The sequence below is a fragment of the Lactuca sativa genome, chromosome 7 (assembly GCF_002870075.4).
Source record: "Lactuca sativa cultivar Salinas chromosome 7, Lsat_Salinas_v11, whole genome shotgun sequence".
Classification (NCBI taxonomy): domain Eukaryota; kingdom Viridiplantae; phylum Streptophyta; class Magnoliopsida; order Asterales; family Asteraceae; genus Lactuca; species Lactuca sativa.
The window spans coordinates 9986863-10012547 of record NC_056629.2 but is presented as its reverse complement, the minus strand read 5'-3'; the positions used below and the strand labels follow the sequence as shown (position 1 = coordinate 10012547).

The window sequence follows — 25685 nt, the reverse complement described above, 5'->3', positions numbered from 1 at the left end:
AAGCGTGAGAAGCTTGAGGGTTGTGGAACCTAGTGGTTTCCACAGAGCTGTCTGAGATGATATACACTACAACCAAGTGAAACCCCACATTGTCTTTGCCAAGACTCAAAATGGGGTCAGTGATCAACAATTCTAGAACCAACTGAGTTACGACATTGATGTTTATATTGGCTAAAACATATATATCCAGTGAATTTGGGAATCATACAATGTGTTTGCGACTGCAACAAATATGCTTGAGTAGACTACACAATTCTAGATATTATATATTGTTTGCAAATAACCTTGGAGCTTCATAATGGTGAGTGTATATATATATATATATATATATATATATATATATATATATATATATATATATATATATATATATATATACACTAAGTGTCAGACCCGTGTATTACACGGGTTTATTAAAAATAAAAATTTAATATCAATATATAAATATGAAATATTTTATAATGTAATATTTTACATAACAAAATGTAATCTTCTAATAATTTGTAAAAAAAATTAAATCGTTTGAAGTATTTATGAGAACTTATTACCTAATTAATATGATGATTTTATTTCCTTATAAAATTCATTACAATTTTATTTTAAGAAAAAATGGAAATCCCTAAAAAATGACAAGTGGAAAATAAAATTTCTAAAATTCTCACAAAATGATAAGTGTCAAAATGAAGGAGAAGATAACATGTGGCAAAAAAAACCTTCATTTATTAGAGTGGATGATGAATTTTTCTTATATATAATAATAATTAGGTGTGAAACCCGTGCATTACATGAGTTTATTAATAGAAAGTTTTGGTAACCACAAAAACTATGTTAATAAAAAAAAATAAGGATTGAGTTTGTGACCTTTTGGTAAACCGTATGGACTATTTATGTTGTGCTGAAAATTCAGACTTGATATTTAAACAATCTGATAATTAGTATTATAAACTAATTACGAAATTATTTAGAATTGACAAAAAAACAAATGGACATATAATATTTACGATTAAATATCCAAAAACGTTTCACAAACAACTAACAATTAATACAGAAGATTAAACGCTGAGATGTCGCAAGATAATAAATCAAATTATATTATTATTGTTACCAAGTTTCATCTAGAAATCAAATTGATCATTCGTGATCATATCTAATTAAAAGAAAATAGTAGAAGCAGACTATCCTATTATTGGACGAATGTAAATGTGAAACAATAAAGTAAAACTGACATGTTGATGGATGATCTTGATTGAAAGTAAAACTGCACAGATCGAACTCCTGTCCTTAACGGTTTTTACTTTGCTTTTATTGGTTGTAAGCAACATAGTAAAACCGTAAGATTTAATGCAAACTTAGCAACATAGTAAAACCGTAAGATTTAATGCAAACTTATCGGTTTTCCAACGACAATGGAAAACAATAAACGCAAAGTGAATACTTAGAAACTAAAAGAAATCACCAAAATAGAAGGATATGTTAAAAGTGTCAAGTGCATCTAAACATTTTGCAACTCACAATGTCAGCTAGTATTAGGCTAGGCTAGGCGTGCATGTGTGGGCTTAACACATCATTTGATCCACTAAAACCTTTGAAGGCCTATCAAAAGAAAAAACATTATAAACTCACTAAAGGTTTCTTCCCCCACCAATATAGGATAATGGAAACTAATCAACTTGTTTATTCCATTAAAATTTCCAACATGTTGTGTCATGTCCTCTTGAAACACTTTACATGTAGGAAAGTAAGACACATAGATGCGAAGAGGAGAAAATGAAACACTGAAGTTGAGAGATGGAATGACAAAATTCATAGTAAATTTAAAGGAAAAAATGAAGAGAGTAAGAGTTGGGGATGCAAAGAGTCTAGGTTGCGAGGATGATTAAATTAAGTCACTTTGAAAGTTTGAAACACTTTGGTACTTATTGTTTCCCCTAATCTGATTGAGCTTGACTCATTCCAAAATTTCATTTTAACTTTAATTCATTAGTTTGGCCGACTAAAAGTCTACAATATATAATATATTAATAAAAGTATATATAATCTATAAAAAATTATATATAATTAAATGGGTCATATTCAAGTTGAAATTATTTATCATAACCTAACTCATTTAATTTTCATGTTATGTGATGTTAACCCATATATTTAGACGTGTTGAAATCACTTATTTAAACCTGTTTATTTCAGGTCGTATCATGTTTTGCCAAGTCTAATTAAAAGTGACGATAAGATTGTATTTTACTAAAACAAAATTGAGAGTATATTTGAAACTTTGAGTGCCTCCTTACAATTAAATGAACATCTCTATTGAATTGACAAAGTGATACTCTCTCACCTACCATAACGCTATAAATATGTCTAAGAGATGGTCAAATCAAATGGACAAATGGAATGGTATGTAATTTATATAGGCACAGATATGAACATGATTCAATTCTCAAGAGTTAGTCGTACGTTTAGGACTCTATACCGCTAGTTCGTGGGTAAATAAATAACAACCCAAATCCTTGCGTTCGAAATGTTGTGAAGTTTTGATATCAGAATAAGTGAATAACTCATAACCTCTTAAGGGTCTCTTTTTTTTTTTTTTGTGTGTGTGTGTGTGTGTGTGTGTGAGGAATATTTGTTATCTGCACAAAGATCTAAAATACGTCAACATAGAAGAAGACTTCGATTAAAAATAAGTACACTCATGAACGAATTACACTGTCTACATATAAGCTTTAAATTTATCTGGTATAACTAGTTTATAACAGAAGATCGACTTGGTATCCTTACATTTCTATCTAGAAATAAGTCAATAACACCTTACGGATTCTTGATGCCACGAGAGGCACGGTATCTTACTGTGAAACGATTGAACATCGCAAGAGAATTGCTAGCGAGTTGCTTCACATTCAAGAACCTTGCTCTGATCATAGCCTGTTCCCTACGACTGATAATGCCATCCCCCAACATTTCTTCAATGCATGTGGTGGCATCTGTTAATGCAGCGCTGATCCACGATAGCACATTACTCTCGTGCCACATAAACTTTTCATCTCCATCTTTTCCCATTTGTTCTAACTCCTTATAGGATTGTGTAATTTGGTTCACTCCATCGTTGATCTGATGAACACAGTCGTCTATAGCTAGGTAGTTTGCAGAATTCTTTGTTTCGTTCAGTTTCTTTGCTACCATGTTCAGATAGATCTTGGTATACCGAGCTTTCGATAGACATGAAGCTAATGAAATTTGAGCTAATAGTTGAGGGCTTAGTAGTCCGGTTTTAGCTACGTAAGGCAAAAGAGTTTGAGCACACAGTTGAGGATATATCGCAGATCGACACTGTAACTCAACATACATTCTTGCACGAGAACGAGACTCAACAATGGTTGAAAGCTGAAAGATTGTGAGAGAGATAACCAAGAAAGAGAGAAAAGTTTGCGGCATGTTTGTGTGTGTTTGAGATATGAAAACAGGAAGAAGGGAGACGGATTATATATATACAGGAGTTGTGACCTGCGGTTTTGAACAAGCTCTGAACCAAGTATACCCAAATTGCTTTACGTGTAAAATCTGTTTCATTTTACACATGCAACTTGCTTGTGAAAGTGATTGCATTACTTACTTTATTCTCATAACACTTTCCAAAATATAACGCGCGATTGAGTACTGGAAAATTAAGTAACCTAGCGCTAATAATTTCATTGAGGTGTCACCGAGAGATTTGTAAGAATATAAAATATCAATGTCCGAAGTGTACAATTTCTTGCTTTTTTAATCATTTTTAGACCATGCATTGATGCACATCTAACAGAAAATTGATAAGGTAACGTAATTTGCTAGGTTGATTTCAGTTATTGTTGTAACATCTTAATTTCACAAATCAGATTCAACCGTGTAAGCTCGTCATGAAAAGAGATATACTACGAATATGATATGAATAGGAATATTAGAATAAAAATGAAAGCAAGAGTAACGAATATCATGGAAACTTGTCTCAAGAAAAAGAAACATTTAGAGATTACTTAAAAGCAAAATCCTATCATTAAGGTAATTCTAACCTAATAAGTAATATTAACCTTTGCTAGACTTGATTTTTCACCAACATTGGTAATATAGCTGGAGTCCTGGAGTAATGGAGTGATTATTGCGGATGGAAGTTAACTTAGTTCAACTCAAATTGTTTAATGATAGTATTGGCAAAAAGGATGTACACGTGTTTAAATTTATATAGCAGAAAACAATCAATAAACATATTTCACTCTTCTCTCTGTCTTGTTGTAGTTGTGTTTTGTTTTTGGCTTGTAACAATCATCATGGCTTGTTTTTTCTTTTTATATACTTTGTATAGCCTTCTGCTGGCTTTTATTTCAATACAATCACAGGGTATTTACAATGATATTAAAGTTGAAAAATAAATAAAATAATGACAAATTTGTATAAATGGTCCCTGATGTTGGTATAAGAATACCACAAATGGTCCTTATGATAATTTATTGACACAATGGTCCCTTTGGTTTTAAAAACTTAGGCATAGCCAGTCCTTTTGGCTAACCCCGTTTTTTTAGCCTATTAGTTTTTTTAGCCTATTAATATAGATAAAAACATTTTTACCCTTCTTCTCATTCTTCTTATTTTCTATTTACTCTTTTTATATTATGTTATCCCATTTTTGGGTCCCCCTCTTGTTTTGGCTCCCTATGTTGCGATGTTTGTAGGGGAGGGATCACCTATATAAATATTTAACGACTTTGATGTGTTGAAGGAGACAATGACACACGACATGTAGGGGTGGGTGTCAGAGCCGGTCCCGAGGAATTAAATATCATCAAAGGCAGGGTCGGTTCTGAGGACGAGGTGGATAAAAAAGGCCCTTAGGCTTTAACATGTAACAAATTAAATTACATAAACTAATTTTTTATTAAAATACACGCACTTGAAGCCAATTATGGAAGCCTGAAACCGAGTGCTACCCGCGACTTTTGATTTGTCCAACAAAAACATGTTCAAAAGCTGAAGAACAACTAGAGGTGCCACCACGACCATATAAATCAAACCAAAGACTTGTCAAAAACCCTTTAAATTCCGCATAATCATGGGATACAATACCCCTTTGCATAAAGATACTTAAAAAGGGATATAATTGGTGCAGTTCTACATATATCTTCAATGAAACCAACTTGTTCTTGTTTCTCTTGAGAAGCGACTTGTTCTTTATACCCTTCATGTGAATTATAGTTATCTAAAAGAGAACAAAATCAAGAAATTGTAGGTTTTTTAGAACATCTTCACTTAGCCAAGTGAAGAGGTTGCATTCTGCCATATCTTGCTTTTGGTATGTCTTCTTTCCTTCACCACAATCGATTTCATAGTCATTTCCAGGTGTTAAACGGTTGTAATCGAGCTCCCATAGCTTGTTGTAAGCTTGGCTGATGTCATTGAGTTCATCTTGAGAGGGTTCCATTTGAGAAGTATGTGAAACTTCATTAGAATAGTCTTGCTCATTTGCAGGACGTTTGAAGTTATCCCAATTGCCTTTTTGAACATGTGACTTTTTTAGGTAAAAGATGTTGTTTGAAATTAAAGAAGAATGGAATAAGTTAATAGCTTAATTACCTGTTGGTGTTTTCTTGCAGGCTTCTTCCCAACAGTCTCCCAGCCATCATTGTTTTCCTCTTCAGTCTGTATTCATGAACTTAAACTGTTAGATATTAAGTTATTAACAATGGTGATAGATTTGTAAGAACAACTAAACTACCTTTTGATCAGATGCCTTTCATTATAATCATTCACAGTCTGCAATTCAGACATTTTTCACCAATTACTGTCTCGAGCCGATTTGTTGTGGCTGTCTACTGTCTCGTAGTCTCGCACACTTAGGCTTGATGTCCGATGCCCGCTGATTTGCTGATTGTTGTCGCTGCAGTCAATTTTTTTAACGAAAACGAACACAATGATGATTGATTGAATGATTGCTGCTAGGCACTGGCTTCGGTTTGACATTGGTCGATGGTTCTTCCGATGATATTGAATTGATTGGGGTAGAACGATAATACAATTAAAAATAATTGGGCCCTGTTGCATTGCCCATCTTGCACTTACTCTAAACCGGGCCTGATCAAAGGCCTAAGACGAGCTCCGACAATTTCGTAACTGAGAAATCGTAACTAAGAGAAAGATAAGGTGAGAGAGACATGTGACGGGAAGAAGGGGGTGGGTTTTTTTTTTTTTTTTTTGGTAAAAATTAAAATCAGCTTAAATATATAACAATAAAGTGGAAAGCAAACATTTTATATGGGCCAATGACCAATGATGAAAATTAAATCCACATGCACCATCTTCATCAAAAAGACATTAAAGGTCGAACCTATGAATTTTATAAAATACAAGGACCATTTACATAATTTTGTTAGTTTAATTTAGATTTATAATGAAGCTACTAACATAATTCTCGTAAGGACTATATGTGATACTTTTTGCTCTCCGCAGAGACCATGTAATTTTGTCTAAACAATTTATATATCATGAAAACAATACAAAAAAAAAAAAAAAAAAAAAAAAAAAAATTCACACCCATAAGTACAATTAAACTGCCATCCATTTACATCAACAAGCCACTATAGTTTATAACAGAATCCTTTGTATCAATCATTACGATGGAAAAAAAAATGAATGTAATACGCTTTGTGACTCAATTTAGGGGAATTTTGATGCCATGTGAGGCACGATATCTGGATGTGAAGCGAGTAAACAATGCAAGAGAATTGCTAGCGAGTTGCTTCACCTTCAAGATCCTCGCTCGAATCATAGTCTTTTCTCTATCACTGATTCCATCCCCCAAGATTCCATCAACACATGTCGTCGCATCCGTCAAGGCAGCACTGACCCAAGTTTGCACATTACTCTCATGCCACAAAAACTTTTGATACCCATCTTTTCCCATTTGTTGTAATTCCTTAAACGACTGGGTAATTTGCGTCACTCCATCATTCATTTGATGCATGCATTCTTCCATTGCTTGATAGTCTCCTGAATTACTCGTTTCATTCAATTTATCTGCTACCATGTTCATATAAGCCTTTGTGAAGCGAGCTGTGGATAGACATGTTGCTAACGAAAGTTGAGCTTGTAGTTGTGAGCTTGGTAATCCTCTTTTGCTTACGTAGGGTAAAAGGGTTTGAACACATAGATCAGGATATCTTGTTGATTTACACTGTGATTCAGCATACGTTCTTGCAAGAGAACGAGATTCGACAGTGATTGCAAAACTGCAGATTGTGAATGAGATAACCAAGAAAGAGAGAAAAAGCTGTGCCATTTTTGAATTCCGTTTTGTGTTTGATGTAAAAAATGGAAGACGCGAGAGGGATTATAAAGGGGGTTGTCACATGTACTTTAGAATAAATTGTCGATTAATATAAGTCGGTGCTAATTTCTTTAAATACAAAATATCACACATGCAACTTGCTTATGACGAAAATAATTGCATTAAATTAATCTTTGAAACTTAGAATACATATCACCATACATATCACCGTCCATTTCTTAAAACATGCATGAAACAAGCTAAATAATTCGCAACATTTACGTCTTCAATATGTAATTTTGAACTAATTAATTAAGAAGTTATGTAATAGATACGAATGACATTTACGTTTTCAATATGTAATTTTGAACAAACTGAACAAATTATGTTGATTTGCCCAATGTCGTCGGACCCAAAAGATCGGGCACACAAGCACTTTAATTGGGTTGGTTTCCCCTGAATGAAGTAGCTAGCTAGTAATCTATTACCGATTGAATGGGTTCAAATATAATTGAAATTTAAAATACTAATATAAATATAAGGTACAAATAAAATTGAAATTTATATAGACAACGACTGAGCCTATAATTTAAATATAAATACCAATTGCATTCCCGAAAAACCAATTGCATTCCCGAAAAACCAAGTCTATATTTTTATATAGACAACGACTGAGCCAATAATTTAAATATAAGGTACAAATATAATTGAAATTTAAAATACTAAATTCAGACAAATTTGCTTAATATTTAAACATATATATTCAAATTAAAACCATGATATAAACAAAAATTACAATTAAATCGAACAGTCATCAACAGACAGATGAAGAAGATGAAGTGTTTTAGAATTTCATTTTCTTAACACAAATTGTCAAAATATATGATTGTTTTACATTAGATTTTTATGTTTAATGAAACTCTAAGTTCATAGTTATACAATAAGAAAATGAAATATATAAAAGGCAAGTGGTTTGAATTCGCCTATTCGGTCGGATGTCCACGTCAAATTGAATTCACAATAAAAGAAAAACAGAAATGGACCATAGGCGGGCCTAAGGATGCATATTGGTAGTTCCGGACTGGTCTTGGGTCAGTCTTGAAACGGTCCGATAATTTATGGAACTGGTCTCAGACCAACTTTTATATTCGGTCTGGTCTTTGGTCCGATCTTGTTAGTCTTTGCACGCATCTTGTTCGATTCGATTTCAACGTTTTTTTTCTTTTCAAATTTGGTATTTTTTTGGTTTTTTTGGTTTCGATTTTGAGTTTTTCCGTTAATAAATTTGTGATTAAAACCTAAATGAAACATTACCATTTACTAAAAATAATACAGTAAAATTTAAAAAACAAAAGGAGGAAGAAATATAATGTGTGATTAACAAATAGATAATTAACACAAAAATGATATGTATATACCCTTTGGCATCCAGTCTTTTTTGAGACCGAGTCGGTCCTATATTTTTTGGGATCGGTCTTTGAACGATTTGGTCTTTTCCGGACACTCTAGAACTGATATTTTTCAGTTCGATCTCATTCCTTTTTCGGGCACGATCTTTTTGTTCGTGTTTAGACGGGCCTTCCGCCCATGTCACCATGTAGGCTTCTCTCGCCTTAGTGTAACATCCCAAAATTCAAGACCAAAATTTCATTTTTAATTAGGTTATTATAAAACCAACAATATAAAACATCCATAAAAACATTTCATGTCAAAACCAAAGTGTCAATAATCAAAGCATGTTATCATAAAACAATATCAGAGTGTAACCCCAAAGATCTCATGTGCGGAAAACATAGTGTGATGCATTGCGATCGAGTTGACTCATTTCCTTTGAAAACGTAGTACCTGAAACCAAAACTGAAAACCTAAGCACGAAGCTTAGTGAGTTCACCCATCATACCACATATCATATAACACACATACTGCTAAGCATATCCGGGTGCTGGCCTACCCCTTCGGTATCTTTCAACCAGTATCCGGAGACTGTTTCACCCCTATCACTACCACATAATAACATTGCATAACATACCTAAATATACTGTCATACATATCTAGGTGCCCGACCTACCCCTTTAGTATCTTTCAACCGGTATCCGGGAGTTGGCCTCCCCTTCGGTATCTTTCAACCGGTAACCGGGAGCTAACTTCCCGTTCGGTATCTTTCAACCGGTAACCAGGAGCTATCCTCCCATTCAGTATCTTTCAATCGGTAACCGGGGACTATTTCACCCCTCAATTACTACATAATAACGTAACATAACGTACTTCTAGGCATGCATGGGTTCTGACGACCCCTTCGATATCTTTCAACTGGTATCCGGGGACTATTTCACCACTACTACTACTAACATGTATCACAGAGCATCCTAGCACACAAACACAACATATAATGGCATACCAGATAATTATCACAAAGACAATCATCTAACAAACAACTCCTACTAGTGGGCTGACATTGTGGCCTTAGACCCATTTCTACTGGAAGGTAACTCACCACACACTGTTGAAGTCCCGCAGACGAAACCCTGGCTGCTGGATAACAGATCCCCGCATTGTCAACATGAAAATAACACCCAATTAATAATTGGGTTCCAACACATATCCATAAGTCCATACTTGGGGGAAAAGGTTACTTTACCCATATCTTAGCTTGATTCAAGCCTAAGGCCCAATCCAAAGGCCCAAAAGACAACTATGACCCAATTTTCCAAATTGGGCCCAAACCTATGCATGGTCTTCCCTTAAGGCCCAACCATTTAGTCTAGTCCAAACATCAGACATTTCTAATGGCCCACTATCTCATAATCATAAAGGCCCAATTATGGCCCATCTATGGCCCAATTTCCCACATTACGCCCAAACTTCACATGGGCCTTACCCTAAAGCCCATCCCTAAATTCTTAGTCTGTATGATTGTTCTTGGATGGACCATTATTAGCCCACACCACAGCCTAATAGAATGGCCTAACTTAAGCCCCAAGTAAGATTAGGGTTTCACATAAAATAACAATTAGGGTTAAGTGTTTCTCACTTAACCCAGTAAGGACTTAATCCATTAAGTCCATTACTCTACTAGATAAATCATATGGTGTGATTGGGTGTAATTCACAATTACATTTCAATGGCCCAAATATGGGTCCCAATAAGTCCAAGGCCCATATATCCAAAATTAGGGTTTTCTAAACCTTAATTAGGGTTTTCCCACCCATCACAACCCAATTAGTCCCAAAAGCTAAGTCCTTCGGCCCATTAGGGTTTCATTAGGCCCACTAGGGTTTCATAAGTCAGGCACCACCCACTACCACCTCGGGTAGTGGTGGTTAATGGCGGCGGCCACCACCTCACGGTGGTGGTTAGGGTTCTAGTCCAATCGACTCCAAGCATCCCAAAAAGTCATCCAAACACATGCAAAGCACACCGCCACCCAACACGGCGGCCGATGGAGGCAGCCACCACATCATGATGGTGGTTATGAGTTTCTTTTTATTATTCTAGCACCGATTACAACATTACAATGCAAAATCCCAGAATAACACACACTCACACTAATACAAACACACACACAATCACCCTTGTGGTGGTCGACAGTGGCACATGGTGGCAACCACCACCTCATTGTGGTGGTGGTGGCTTCCTTAGTTTTCCAGCCACACAAAGCATACATACACACACTCCAGATTGCAGTACACACTCCAGCCACCCACCTGGTGGCTCATGGCGGCGACGACAACAATTTTGTGATGGCAGCCACCACCTCACGGTGGTGGCGGTGATTTCTTTTGGTTCCCAGTCAAACAGCCGAACACAAGCAGCCTTTGCTCGGAAAGCGAACCCAACACCCACCTGTGGTGGGCGGCGACGGCGGCAGCAACCGTGGCGGTTGACGGCAGTGCTTCAATGGCGATTCGGCATCACGTGGCGGCTAGCGGAAAAATAGAATAAAAAGAATGGTGGCAACGGACTTTGACCAATGGCAGTGGCTCCTCCCTAGCTCGCTTCTCCGGCAAGATGGTCGCGGCGCCCGACGATGGACGCATCTCTGAGTGGCAGCAACTGCAGCGACAAGCGGCTGTGGTGCATTCCTCCATACTCACGAATGAAATGGCACAACCCCTCTTCGGTCTCCGTCTTCAGCCTCCACGAAAATATAGCAACGACAACCCTTGACATGGCAGTGGCTACGGTAGTCGGAGGAGCAAGATGGTAGGATGGCGGCCAGTGGTGGGAGGCATAAGGATGGGGGTGACGACTGGAGATGGTTTGATTAGGGTTAGGGTTTACATTGTATATATACCCGGTCACCACCCAAAATTATTGTCATAATGGCAGAAATGGTCCCTCCCCATAACATTTCTTTGAATCTTAGTCCGTAATTTACCATTTAAACCCACCTTCTAAAATCCCTTACAAATAAAGTCCGAAATTTACCAAGCATCTCCTCCCTCTATAAATTGTTTTCAATTGAAGTCCTTATGTTACCAAATGGTCCCTCCTCTATAAAACCTTTTCAACTTAGGTCCAAATGACACCAAATACCCCTTATCTTCTAAAAATCTTTACATAATAAGTCTCAAATTTTACACTTTAACCCCCGAATAATCCAAATTATAAACTAGTTTTTTAAATCTAATAAGACTAACACATCGTATTCCACCCCTCATCTAGAGTAGTTTAGTTAGTGGTTAATAGCTTATGATTTGGAGTTGTTGACCTGTCATTTCCAATCAAGTAAAGGGCATCACCTTTTTCATCGTAGTTGCTTAATATGTTGCATCGATAGAGTGACATTTGCCTTACCTTATTTAATTTTTTTTTCTAAATATACATTTTTTAATTATTAAAAAACTCAATCTTCTACATTTTTTTATGTTATTTTATATATTTCACTTAGCTTATTAGCTAATCTACAAAATGTCATTTTATTATAAGCTAAATTAGTCTTTAGGTATCAACTAGCTTTTTACTATTAACTAGTCCACCATACATACTTTTTAGACAAAACTACAAAAATGGCCTATGTGGTATGTATTTTTTCGGGGTTTTAGTCCAAACCACGATTTTTTGGATTGATGGTCATTTTCAACTAGTTTCATTATAAAATTGGTCCATGTTAAATTTGAAAAGACTAATATGTCATTTTAATTTGTTTTTTCCATTTTTCTTGAACATTTTTTTTTCTTTTATTTAAATATCAATGTTAAAACAAATGAAAAGGGAGATCCCTTTCTCTCTCTCTCTCTCTCTCTCTCTCTCTCTCTCCACGAACTAAATCATCATCTAAGGTTCTTTAACTTCTTTTCTTTAACATACACATATAAATTAGGAAAATTGATGTATCAAAACTTAGAAACTAGAAACAATATTCCTTATTATGTCTTTAATTCACACAAAGGGATTAAATTGCTACATCTAAAGTATACTACATAACAACTGTTATTCCTAATCAGCCTCATCGTGATTGCGAATCTTACGCTCACCACCGATCAAGAAAACCTAACACCGACTGATAAGGTATAACTCCAACGAATAAGAAACTGGACCTGATGCAAAACTATGGAGGTGACTTTAGACCTAGATGTAGATTTTCGGCGGTGTCAGTTTAAACCTACATGCATGTTTTCGATGATGTGGAGCTTTATATACAGTCATGACTTCTTCAGGTGAATCAAATTTCCCAAGTCAAACTAGTTTCCTCCGATTTAGAGCATGAATCTCTTCCACCCATTGTCCCCACGACCTCCAACGAACACCTCTAAACTTCTTCTCTGTAGATCCACCAAACCGCCACCCTAAAACTATCCTACCACCACGCTTTCCTGTGATGTTCCATATTTTCTCAGCCTTCCATCGTCTACCCTTATGGTCAGGTTTCAGATTTGTATTGATAGAGCATTGATATTTTTGTATATGATTTGGTTTTGATTTTTGGTTAATTAGAAATTAATTGTAAGGTTTTGATATATGTATTTGATTTGAGCATCGGTATGGATGATTGTGCACAATTTGATTTTATGATCGTGGTGTTGGTGGCTGGAAGGAGGGACGGTGGTGAGGAACTGATGGGTCATTTGAGTTTTGAAGAAGATGATGACGATTTTATCTTCTAGGTACTAAAATGAGAGAGAGAGAGAGAGGTATAATAAGAAATATTTGAAAATAAAAAGAACAAAAATACATTAAGGGTATAAAGTCATTTTAATTTTAGGAGATACCAAAACCACAAATAAACTTACTGAAAATGACCACCAATTAAAAAAAACCATGATTTGAACCAAAACCTGGAAAAAAATATACACCACAAAGACCATTTTTGTAGTTTTGTCTTGTTTTTATATGATCACTTTGTGCCTAAACTTTTTTTTAATGCAATAGTGTAATGGCCATTTTTAAAGAAAATGACAAAAATAACTATATTTTTTGATTTTTTTTAATATAATAGTTTTTATTATATAAATAACCAGTAATTTCTTAGATGTATAAAGTGTCTACTTGATCGCTACTAGCTAACGACATACTATAAAATTACTATTTGTTGCGAATTTTGTATGTTCCACAAAAAAGATATTAATATCCAAAAAAAAACTTGTTTTATATATACTACAAAATAGTTCCTCGTGTGTGTATGTGTGTGTATATATATATATATATATATATATATATATATATATATATATATATATATATATATATATATATATAGAATTAGGTTCTTTGGAAAATAGAAAATTAGGGCATCAAGTGAGGACCAATTAGCAATTGACACATGTAATTAATTAATTGAAATATAAATAATTGATTAAAAGGGTATCAAAGTAAATTGATGGTTAGAGGCGGTAAACCCTAGAATATTATACTGGATGATTTACGTTATGAAGCGGGAACGGTTGTGATTTTTGGGGGGATCGGTTGTGTGCTACATATGTAATCGTCGATTGAGGTCAATTGCGGCAAACACCAGAAGATATACCCGCCGAATTTATGAGTTGATAGAGAATTGAGCGGGATCGGTTATGATTTTTGGGGGGAGTGGTTATTTCTCAATCGATCTGCAAAAATCACATAATCACGATCGGGCTTCCATGATGTTTCTGATCACTACTTTTGGAATTGCTGCTTCCAATCGGTTTTTGTCGCTGCTTACAATCGGGGGGATTGGTTATTTATGCTTCCCTGATACACACTCACACACGCATCAGGTAAAGTTTTTTCTTCAATTTTGTTTTTTTCAATTTAGTTTCTGATATTGATGTTTGATTTGTTCACGTTATCGTATTTCTCCCCACCCCCACCCCCACAAATCCCTAATTGATTGTTCTTCTAGGTTGAACATAAGGAATACTATTTGTCGGCCAGTTTCCCCTACCCTTGCTGTTGAGAATCATGATTTTAACCTCTTCTGCTGATTAGATTGGTATATGTAGTTTTCATGTTTTAATCGTGTTTACCAAAGGGATATTAAAATTTTATTAGATTTACATATGTATCTATCAAATGACATATGTTAAATATCATAACATGTTTTGAAATGTTTGTAGTAGAATTCAAAATAGTCATGCCTACTTTGTAAAAAAAGATTAAGCATATATGTTGGTGGTCGACATGTTGTGTCAAAGCTGAAGGAGACAACTATGAGGCTTGAACAAGTATTGGCAGAAGAGCAGACTGCTCGGTTGAAGGCTGTAGAGAATACTACAACTGATCAAAAGAACTTAGAAAAAATGTTACAGAAGGTGAGCAACTATTGACTGAAGAACGGATGTTATGATATGTTTGTGGTTAATTAGTTCAAGTAGTCCATACCTACTCTTAAAAATGAAAATGATTATCTGAGATGTTATTGGTTGACAGGTTGACTCAGAAATCAAGGAGAAAACTTGGAAGCTTGAACAACTATTGACTAAAGAACGGATTGCTCGGCTTAAGTCGGAAGAGAATGCTAAAATTGCTCAAAAGAAATCACATGAGGAGATACAGAAGGTCAAACTTATTATATTGTTCATTAGTCGTTATTTCAGATTTACACTTGACATATCATTACAAGACCTTGTAATATTAACAATGTTACACAATTTAAGTATGAGATACTTATTATTAAATAAGATTAGGCATGTGATGTTATAGGTTGAATCAATGTTCAAGGAGACAACTTTGAAGCTTGAACAACTATATTAAAAAATGTTGACAGAAGTTCTTGATTTGACTGAAGAAGACTTGAATGAGAAGTTTGCTAATGGTGTCTCCATGGTCACATCTCTAGCTTTAGCCATCCATCATCCAACCATTGCAGCTGCTCCTCACATGCTCATCAATGGTTACATGAATACTTCATTGCTTTGTCTATTGCTGTTGCAACTGTTTACTCTTCTGGTGGTGGTGCTCCGGTGGAAGAGAAGAAAGAAGTACCAAAAGTGGAGTCCGATGATGACATGGGCTTTGTCTGTTCGGTTAGATGATTGATGTTTGGGAGTTCAGACTTTATGGTTTTTTAGACAAGTTTTTGTGTTTGTTTTGGTTTAGAAAGATTGTGTGGTGTTTATGCTTTTTCAGGAATCGTACTTGAATGTTGGGTTATTTTTATCCTTTTATCTTGATAACATTTTTCATTAAAAAATAATAAATAAATAAAAACACACACTACACTTATTATTTCTCTTGAAGCTTGGTATACATCTATTGAATGAAGCCTCTATTTAGGGGTGTTCGCGGTTCGGTTTGAAACCGTGAAACCGGTCATCGATTTGGTTTTACGGTTTGTATTTTTCTTTACGGTTTGGCTTGCGGTTTCGAACTTTTCAAACCGTATTGAACGGTTTGGCTTACAGTTTTTAAGATTTCAAACTGTATAAAAACCGGACCGGACTGTAGGATTTGTATATATATTAATTAATTTTTTTATATGTAATTGTATTTTATTGTATTATATATTAGTTTTTATATACAAATAATAAACTTTAAAACCCACAATATTTAATTATTACAGCCCAATTATAGTTTCTTTTGTGATTTGGTAATTAGTAAATGAAGCCCAAATTGATAGTCCTGAATCCTGATAGTCTAGTAGTCCACCTCCAGCTCCAAGCAATTGTTAATTCGTGATTCACTGACGCAAAGGCTCGGTTTCTTTCATTTTCTCTATCATTTCCGGTTGCCACACCACTCGTTTTCTCTATAGTTTCCTTTAATAGTGCAGTTTTTTACCGTTTTAATACCTCTATTTATAGCAGAGGCTTGGTCTTAATGACATCATTGCTTCATATATGTGAATAGTCCTTTCCATTTAGACTACATGCGTTCAACATCAAGGGTAAGCTAAATATCATGAGCAGTTTGTAAACCAGGGGTTTCAAACATAGCTTCTTCACTAAATAAGAATACAAACTCGTTGATAATATCTTATGTCCTTAAAAACACAATTATAATGATTAAATTAAGTTGATTTTACTCTACCTAAACCAAGGACATGTAAAAAGAATGCAACTATTGGTTGAGGATCATGTTACTTCAAGTGATCTTATTTGGAAGAGCAATAAACAAACATGTCAGACAGTTACTCACCTCAAGGCTCAACATCTCATTTCGACCCATTTACTAATTCATGTTGACACTTATGAAGTATTTGTTGAAGTCATTTAGTAAAAATACAACTTTAGTTAAATATAACAATTAATTACTAAACTATGTGTATGTTTAATCCAAAATTTTATCTTTTAAGTCAACTAACAAACTCATCCAAAATTTCTATATTTCAAGTCCATCCATTAACAGTAATCTTGATCTCGTCAGCTACAAAACAAACATTTCCATTTTCCAAAGATCACTAGGCCCTGAAAATTACCACAAACAGATCCAATTTTAACTTGGTAAAAGAAGCTTCTAATCATACTTTTACTATAAAATAAGGTCATAAACTAGAAAGCAATAGGGTAAGAGTTAGTTGATCATAAACAAACCTACCTTAACCTTACCGGAGTTTCTAATTCATAAGCGCTCAGTGAAGCTGCCAAAAGATGATCACGCCTCTTCTCAAACAAATTCTGCCATAACTCTTCAAATCTCCCTTCTGTAATTGCTTCTCTAATAACCCCAAAGAAGGACAAATAGTGATGTGTATTATGACTACAAAAACAACAACAAAAAAAGTTCAAAAAATATATTGGGAATAACAAAAGTAATAAATTGAAAAGGATATGTTTTTTACATTTCAAGAAGAATATGAGCCAACATCTCATGGACATTAAGCAAATGATTGATGTATGCTTTGGTATGGTTCTGGCAGGTGTAGCAGATGCACCCATCAACAATTCGTGATGCATCTTTCCTGCACCAAAATAATAAGTTATTATTAATGTTTTTGTATCATATAATAATAACTAATTACTTATAAATGATACATGTAAAGTAACAATATACCTATAAATGGTTGCTTTTAGATTTATCTTTGTGCCATCACTAGCCATAGCACTTAGCCCGAGGTCAGACAAATGTTTACACTTTCCATCAAGTGGGAAGACAAGCGCAAAGCCTCCAAGGGTAAGATGGTAAATATACATGTTCAAACACTTGTATCTGCTTACAGTCAACAAAATGTCAAAGTAGTTATTGAAACCTACTTACGTGGAGTCAAATAGGTCAATGTCTGCAGCGATACCTTGCAATACCTCCTCTGCATTCATGGAAGAAAGATTATTTGGTTAATAAAAGAACAAAATGTCAGCTATATTACTTTCATGCTTCATGAATAATAAAAAAAATTATAAGATAGGTAGACAATTAAAATGAAACAGAAACTAAAAGCTTCAAATGTAGTAAAAATAATACGTGGAAGTCCAAGGCCACAAACATGGCGAGGCTTTTCTTTTGGTAACAAGTCATGAAAACAACCATTACAACTCTCTTGACATCAATATTTACATAAAACTAGTATTAAAAATGCAGAGTGTTAATTAATACATTTTCATATAATTACATGGAATTCTTTAAATGTAAATGTTTATGATAACAGATAGACTATAGTAATAGTACCGTAACAGCATGCAAAAGTGTAGCCCGTTCATCAACACTATCTCCAAGCCCAAAACCGTAAATATAGAAACCTGGAATGCCACATAAAAGTGATTACTTTAATCAGAATTTTCTCTTACAAAATGGAATCTATAGTTTTTATTCCATAGCTTGAGGATTTAGTGTGCTTTCTCTATAAATCACTTAAGAACACAGCATACCAGATACATTTTTCTTAGCTACCTCTTGAGCACAACGTCGACGTTCTTCAGTACTGCATCCTCTAACAGTGGATCCAAAAAGAGCTCCATCTGTCTACATTTCACAAATTATTACAACAAATTTTGTAAGGAATAATGGTGTTCATATGAAAAGTAAGATGGATTATTGATTTTAGAGAAATGCAATCATCAAGCAATTTGATAGTTCGGTTAACATAAGCTTTATTCCTCTTTGTTGTAACTGAAGAATGTACTTCATCAGCTAAACTGACCCACAATTCTGGTTTCAATGAAGAGATCATCTTCATGTACTCCACAGGTTTCACCTGAAAAGATACAAAGCATTATAAGTATAATGGTAATGGAATAGAAGACCGAGTATAGATGATATGAAATCAAGGGAGGTGTTAGGGAATTGCTAGGAAACGCCCACATGGTGTCTCAAATGATGCTCCATTCTTATTACTACTATTACATTATGGAAGAGATAGAATGGAATCCCTTGGAACAACAACAAATCCATATTCATGCGAACCAAGAAGCTGATGCACTCCTCTAATTCTTTGTCAAGATTATTAAAAACACATATTATATGACGACATATTACACCTTCTTTTTCAAAATACATGCAACTGCATTTATGGAAATCCCAATTTCTAGATGGTAAGATAAATAGTTATGTTTGCATGGAAATTATTAGAGATTCAACAAAAGTAGACAATTTGTTCAAAACATATACCAATCTAATCATGGTTAAAAATGTAGAGCTAGATACATGGTTATAAATCAAAACATATACCAACCTAATCAGCAGAAGAGGTTGAAATCATGATTCTCAACAGCAAGGGTAGGGGAAACTGCCGACAAATAGTATTCCTTCTGTTCAACCTAGAAGAACAATCAATTAGGGATTTGTGTGGGTGGGGGTGGGGAGAAATACGATAACGTGAACAAATCAAGCATCAATATATGAAACGAAATTGAAGAAAAAAATTTACCTAATGCCTGTGTGAGTGTGTATCAGCGAAGCAGATATAACCAATCCCCCCAATTGGAAGCAATGACAAACACCGATTGGAAGTAGAGTTGAAGTAGTGATCAAAAATATCAGGGAAGCCCGATCGTGATTATGTGATTTTTGCAGATCGATTGAAATATATCTCAAAAAATGTGTGATTGTTACCAGAAATTTGTAAAATTTGAAATAATTCAAAGATGTCAATCGGAATATCTATTCAAATTTTGAATTTGAAAATCGGTGAAGTTAAAATGATTCTGAATTTGAAATTCAAAACTCAAAATTGAAATTTCTTCAGTTTGAATCGATTCCGACTTCGAATTTCAAAAGTGTTAAAAACAACTGATTTGCAACAAAAGGTTTACTAATATACCCTTTTCAAGACGTGTTGGATAATATTTCCACATTATAAATGGTATATGCGTTGTCAATTGTTGATTGGTTTTTCTTTTTTTTTAGGGTTTTTCTTATTTTCCAAATAACTCTACCCTATATATATATATATATATATATATATATATATATATATATATATATATATATATATATATATCAAAATTTTCTTTTTGAAGGTTTTTTTAGGAAAGAAAAACCAAATCGACAGGCAAAACCGACCATTGTTGTGCATGTGCTTCCACATTCCAGTTTCCCCGGCTTACATTTGAACTTCCAAAATCATCGCCTCTACATTCTATCTTGCAAAATCATCTTTCATTCTTTCTTTCTTCTTCTCCGGTCGAAAATCCTTAATGTATCAGTGGATACTAAGGAGTCCTTTCATCCATTTTCCTATCCCTTGACCCTTGCATCTTCACATATTGCTTGAATAGTTGAATGGTGTTATGCTTGTATTATACCATATTTGAAGATCATGGACCATAAATTCTTTGTCTATATATTATAATGTATAAAACATGTGTTCATTAAGCAACAACCTAATCAGAAAGTTCGTGTTTGGTGGTTGTCGAGGCCAACAAAATAAATACCCTAAATATTACACACTAAAATAGTGTATAGTGGTAAAGGGATCGTATCCACGGAGATTGGTTCAATTTAAATCTCTATGTAAATCTCTTTGTAAAATACTTGCAAAACAAAATTAAAAGTAAAATGGGGGGGGGGGGGGTGTTAATTCTTTTTGATTGTTTGACAAAATTAAAACTAGCTAGAATGAAAATATGACAAGTAAACAAGTAAAAGATTGGATTAAATTCAATGAAGTAGAATTGGTTGATTTTGGGGTACACCTCATGGATGATATGATTGAATTATCATTAGACTTAATGGAATAACACTTGTGACTTGGTTTAACTTGGCTATAGCAATTCCTAAGCACAAATTGCCTCAACTCTTCTTAGAAATTAAAATGGTTAGAGGAGCTCTTAACATATTTCCTTAATTGAAATCACATAATCAATGAAGCATAAAATCTTGTGAAAATCAATTAGCGTTAAGTTATAAGAGTTACCAAGTCCAAAAGATAATCAAATGTTTACATTATCATTATGGAGGAAACATTCCCATGGTCTAAATGAAATGAAAACAAACATATAAACCATTTGTTGCTTACTAATTTGAAGATCCATTACTTAACCAAGAAATTAGTCAACAAAAACAAGCATTCATTCATCAAAGCTCATGATCAAATATAAATAAACACAACAAGATGTTCAACTACAAAACATTTCCATAAACTTCAAACACAATGTAATAATAAGTCTTCAAAGAAAATAATCATCCATGGGTTAAACCCTAATCAACCAAATGAAAGTTTAGCCAATCATGTCCAAAGTAAAAGAAAAGCAATATAGTTTAGTGGTACCAAACATTGTCTTAGATGCCAGAAGGAAAGAAATTACACTATTCTTCCAAAAATTCTTCAAGTCTTCCAAAGCTTTCTTGAGAGAGAATGGTTTTTGTTCTTCAATTCATCTCCTCCAATAATGGCTCCAATCTCCAGCAAAAGGGAGCTGATTTCCGGATTAAAAAGGTGCCAAAAGCCACCCACCAAACTTCCACAAATAGAGTTAACAAGTCAAACCCGGAATCAACTCAGCACAGTTCACGCGGACCGCGTATGAGTCCACGCGGACCACGTGGGTCACGCTGAATGTGAGACTTGGGCCATTTAACATGCATTCTAGCTCAATCTCCAATTCTTCAACTTCAGCCCACATGCATAACTCTTTAGAGCCCATTTGTGCCATTCCAAAGCCTTCTAATGATTGACCCAATACTCCTTCAATTTTCTTGTAGCTCGATTCCGCATCGCCTCATCATCATCCTTGCTCACAAATTAAGTCCAAATTGATTTCTTCTTTATGCAAGCACCAAGCTCAATCGCACCACTTCAAGTCCACAAGCAAATCACATGCCTCCATAAGTCCCGCATCCTTCTAAGCCATCAATAACAAAAAGTCTTCGATAAATCCTGCAAATAAGCTCAAAAGACTGAAAAGCACCCGGTAAAGGAGAAAAAATAACAAAAAGAGAAAATATGCATGAAGATTAACTAAAATGAGATGATTTTAACTAAAAACAAACTACAGAAAGAAGTAATAAAATGAAGCTATCAGTGTTCTTCATAAAAACCAATAACCATGATTGTTGATTACGGGCATTTAGGATATATAAAAATGGTCAAGAAGAAGATAATATAGCTGATCATGACAAGTTTCTTCAAGACTACATGGAACCCTCTTCTTAAAGCTTGTTTCTTTTGTTATCTTTCGGCATATTTGTAACGTACACGTTCAGTTATCGTGTTTTGTAATGAATAGTATTATGAAACATTACATTAATTTGAGTATTGAGTTCTAACATATAGTTTTTACGAGAATTTAAGTAAAACTATGTTTAGAATCATTCAAAATGTATTGGAAATCTTATAAGATTCCAATCAAATGTTAGTTATTGAAATTAATGAAAATATAAAGTTGAAAATAAGTAAAAATTAGCCGAAGGAGTCTAAACGAAAGTTGTAGAGCATAATTCCACCTACGCGTGGATATAAAGAACATTAAAAACGAAGTTTGTATGCAGAAGATACAAATTTTTGAAGTTTATGGCACAAACTTCGAGGCTGGTTCGAAGGTGTACGCCCCGCGTACTCGGAAAAAAGGTCAGGAGTCGGCCACGTTCCCCCTCCTTCGCATGCAGACACGCATCAGAGGCCCGGGTTCTGAACCATTGACACGTCGTTGGTACGCCCAGCATACCGAGCCGCAATGCGTATGCCCCACGTACTACGAGACTACGCCCAACGTAGTAAGGTGCTTCGGACCCCTATAAAAGGGATGCGAGGCTGCCCGTATTTTGTTTACAAAATCCATTTCCCTCTCACTTTCTACTCTCTTTCAAGCCACTTTTAAACACCCCCCCCCCCCCCCCCCCCCCCGTGAAGCCCCGATATCATCACCGACACTCGAAGCAAGTCCCGACGCTCCGAAGTTCCTGAGAAAATCATATTTTCAAGTCGAAACTCTGCCTGAGTAAGGCCCGGTTTTCAACTAAAATCCTCGGTTTCATCACAGAAAGTCATTTTTAGAGCCGAAGTGCTGCCCAAATTACTATTTTAACATTCGGTTATTTCACGGTGAGTTCAATATATAGGAACAATTGTATGTTATGTGTTATATGTGCTATGTGCTTTTCCGTGTTATTATTCTGTGCTATTATGGTAGCAAAGTTGTACCTGTGACCATGTGATCAGTGAAAGGACTTAGATTCACGGTGATATTCGTATGTAGCCCTTGGCCGTGTAGAGCATGTCTCGTAAGAGAATGAATTATACCCTATGGCATTGGCAGAAGGTTAGATAACGATGAAAGCCTGAAATATACCAACATTTTCATACTTGAGATGCATTCTATTAATCAACATTTTCTTGAATTCTCATCGTTTTAGAGAGAAAGATTTTTGTCCTGCAAAAAAAGGTCAATGAAATTTACACTTCAAGGATAGTAGCAGAGGGTTTCAAGGTAATTAGTTACACAAACACATGACCATGTTTTTAATCATGAATATTAGAAAATTAATTTAATTAATATTAAATTTGAAACGACCCAAAAATACGACCCAAAAATTTCGTTTTTCAACGTAACCAAAAACCATAATCTGAGTGTCATATCATAAACCATACATGATGTATCTCAAAATAATAATAAAAACACTGTGCGGAAAGCTGTATCATATCCATGTCATATAAAAATCAAGAACCAAATCAACTCCCAGGATAAAAGCTGAAGTTGTGGTGTGTGCGATGCCATCATCCCGAGCTCTTCCCTTTACAAGCGGAAGTACCTGAAACCAAAACTGAAACTGTAAGCACGAAGCTTAGTGAGCTCCCCCAAACTACCACATACCATACAATACATATAAAGCACATACTGGGCCTTGCCCACTGCATCAGACCGAAGTCTGGAACTAGCTGCATCGGACCGAAGTCCGGAACTGACTGGGACCTTGTCCCCTGCATCGGACCAGAGTCCGGAACTAACTGCATCGGACCGGAGTCCGGAACTAATTGCATCAGACCGAAGTCCGGAACTGACTAATCATGACATAGCATACCACATAACAACTATTATATTCACACATACTGCATACTGCATCAGACCGAAGTCCGGAACACATAACACAAATATGCTTGAATCACAAAGACGTCAAGCCAGCTAGCTACTACATCAAACTAAAGACCGGAACTACTGATAATTACACGGGCCGGCATTGTGGCCGTAGACCCGTTCCTACCGAAGGGAAACTCACCTCGTGAACTGGCTGCTGAGTGAAAAGCTCTGAGGGCTAACTGCTGCTGCTCCGGTATCTCCCCGGCTACAAGTCCATAAACACACTCAATCAAATACTAAACACTGCACTGGGTAAAATGACTCTTTTACCCTTGGTCAAAGTCAACCCTCGGACAAAGTCAACCTACAGTTGACCTGACTCGCCGAGTTGGGCCGCCAACTCGCCGAGTCCCTGTTCTCATTCCTCGACCCTACTCGCTGCTACTTGTCGAGTATGGCATCGACTCGACGAGTACTCATTCGATCCAAGAACTCAGACAATCTTCATCCGACTCGCCGAGTCATATGAACAACTCGACGAGTTGTTCTTGAGTCTAAGAAGATTGCCTTGGACTCGCCGAGTTGTATGAACAACTCGCCGAGTCCCTCCATTACTGAGTCTACCCTCGAACTCGCTGAGTCCACTCCACAACTCACTGGGCCCACTCGACATCGCTCAAAAGGAAGAAATCGGGGACTCGCGACTCGACTCGCCGAGTCGGTCTTCCGACTCGCCGAGTCACCGCCATGCAACTGATTTTTACTCGATTTTGTTTGAATCCAACACATACAATTGATAGATCTGAGTCCAATAAGCTGATTTACCACGTAAAGTTTCCAACTTTACGTGTACAACCTCATGAATAAGGGAAATAAGGCTAAAAGATGCACAAAGTGGGAAGATCTATGGTTAATACACAAAGTAACTCCAAAAAGGCAGCAGATCTGGGCTCTACAACACCCAATCATTCAGATCTAAAGATATCTCGACTTATTAAGGCATTCATGCAAACATAAGGCTTGGAACAAGCATCAACTAGATCCTAGGAGAGCTCTAATGGAGGTTTAAAGCATATAACAAGAGGGAAAATCCGAAAATACCTCAAATAACTCAGATTTGCCCTTGGATCTTTGTACTACACCTCTTCTCCTTGCTCCTTGCTTCTTCTCCTTCTTCAAACCTTCACAAAATGGCACAAAACACTTAGCTCACACAAGGGTGGATTAGGGTTCTTTCTCACAGTGTTCTCAGGGTGAGGGAGGCGCGAATGGGGCTATAAGGTGACTTAAATAGTGGGCAGCCCGGGGATTTAGGGTTTCCCCCAGACGGGCAGACTCGCCGAGTCCAGAATATGGACTCGCCGAGTCACCAGCTAATCACGTGCTCGAAATCCCGACCCTACTCGGCCAGTCAGGCTATGAACTCGCCGAGTCCCTCTTGCAAAACTTCAAAATAAATACCAAGGAATTACCATACCGGACACGGGTCGTTACAATTCTCCCCCACTTATCTCAGACTTCGTCCTCGAAGTCTGCTACGGCTGAATCTGCAAATAACTCTGGGTAGTGCTCCCTCATCTCCTCCTCAG

The 25685-nt window shown here is 35.7% G+C and overlaps 3 protein-coding genes and 1 pseudogene across 4 annotated transcripts; all 4 read right to left on the bottom strand.

Annotated features, from left to right (window-relative positions):
- Positions 1-2666: 2666 nt before the first annotated feature.
- On the bottom strand, positions 2667-3429 carry LOC111876945 (pectinesterase inhibitor 9). Its single transcript, XM_023873501.2, has one exon. It carries the CDS (start codon positions 3427-3429, stop codon positions 2806-2808), a length of 624 nt encoding a protein of 207 aa, XP_023729269.1. The 3' UTR covers positions 2667-2805.
- A 768-nt stretch (positions 3430-4197) lies between these two features.
- On the bottom strand, positions 4198-5985 carry LOC111876923 (uncharacterized; annotated as a pseudogene).
- A 550-nt stretch (positions 5986-6535) lies between these two features.
- Positions 6536-7344, bottom strand: LOC111876942 (pectinesterase inhibitor 9). The gene has a single exon (XM_042896603.2). The coding sequence runs from the start codon at positions 7298-7300 to the stop codon at positions 6674-6676; it is 627 nt and encodes a 208-aa protein (XP_042752537.1). The 5' UTR covers positions 7301-7344; the 3' UTR covers positions 6536-6673.
- Positions 7345-16839: 9495 nt separating this feature from the next.
- On the bottom strand, positions 16840-19835 carry LOC111876940 (uncharacterized). 2 transcript variants are annotated; one of them, XM_023873497.2, is made up of 10 exons: positions 19509-19835; positions 19314-19398; positions 18783-18836; positions 18533-18604; positions 18311-18381; positions 17937-17951; positions 17699-17854; positions 17487-17606; positions 17243-17404; positions 16840-17112 (listed from the first exon to the last, which is right to left on the bottom strand). In XM_023873497.2, the coding sequence occupies exons 3-10, from the start codon at positions 18816-18818 to the stop codon at positions 17106-17108; spliced, it is 639 nt and encodes a 212-aa protein (XP_023729265.1). In that variant the 5' UTR covers positions 18819-18836; positions 19314-19398; positions 19509-19835; the 3' UTR covers positions 16840-17105. The 2 variants fall into 2 exon arrangements, with proteins under 2 accessions (XP_023729265.1, XP_023729264.1); XM_023873496.2 differs by having other exon boundaries at positions 17254-17404.
- Between the last annotated feature and the right edge of the window lie 5850 nt (positions 19836-25685).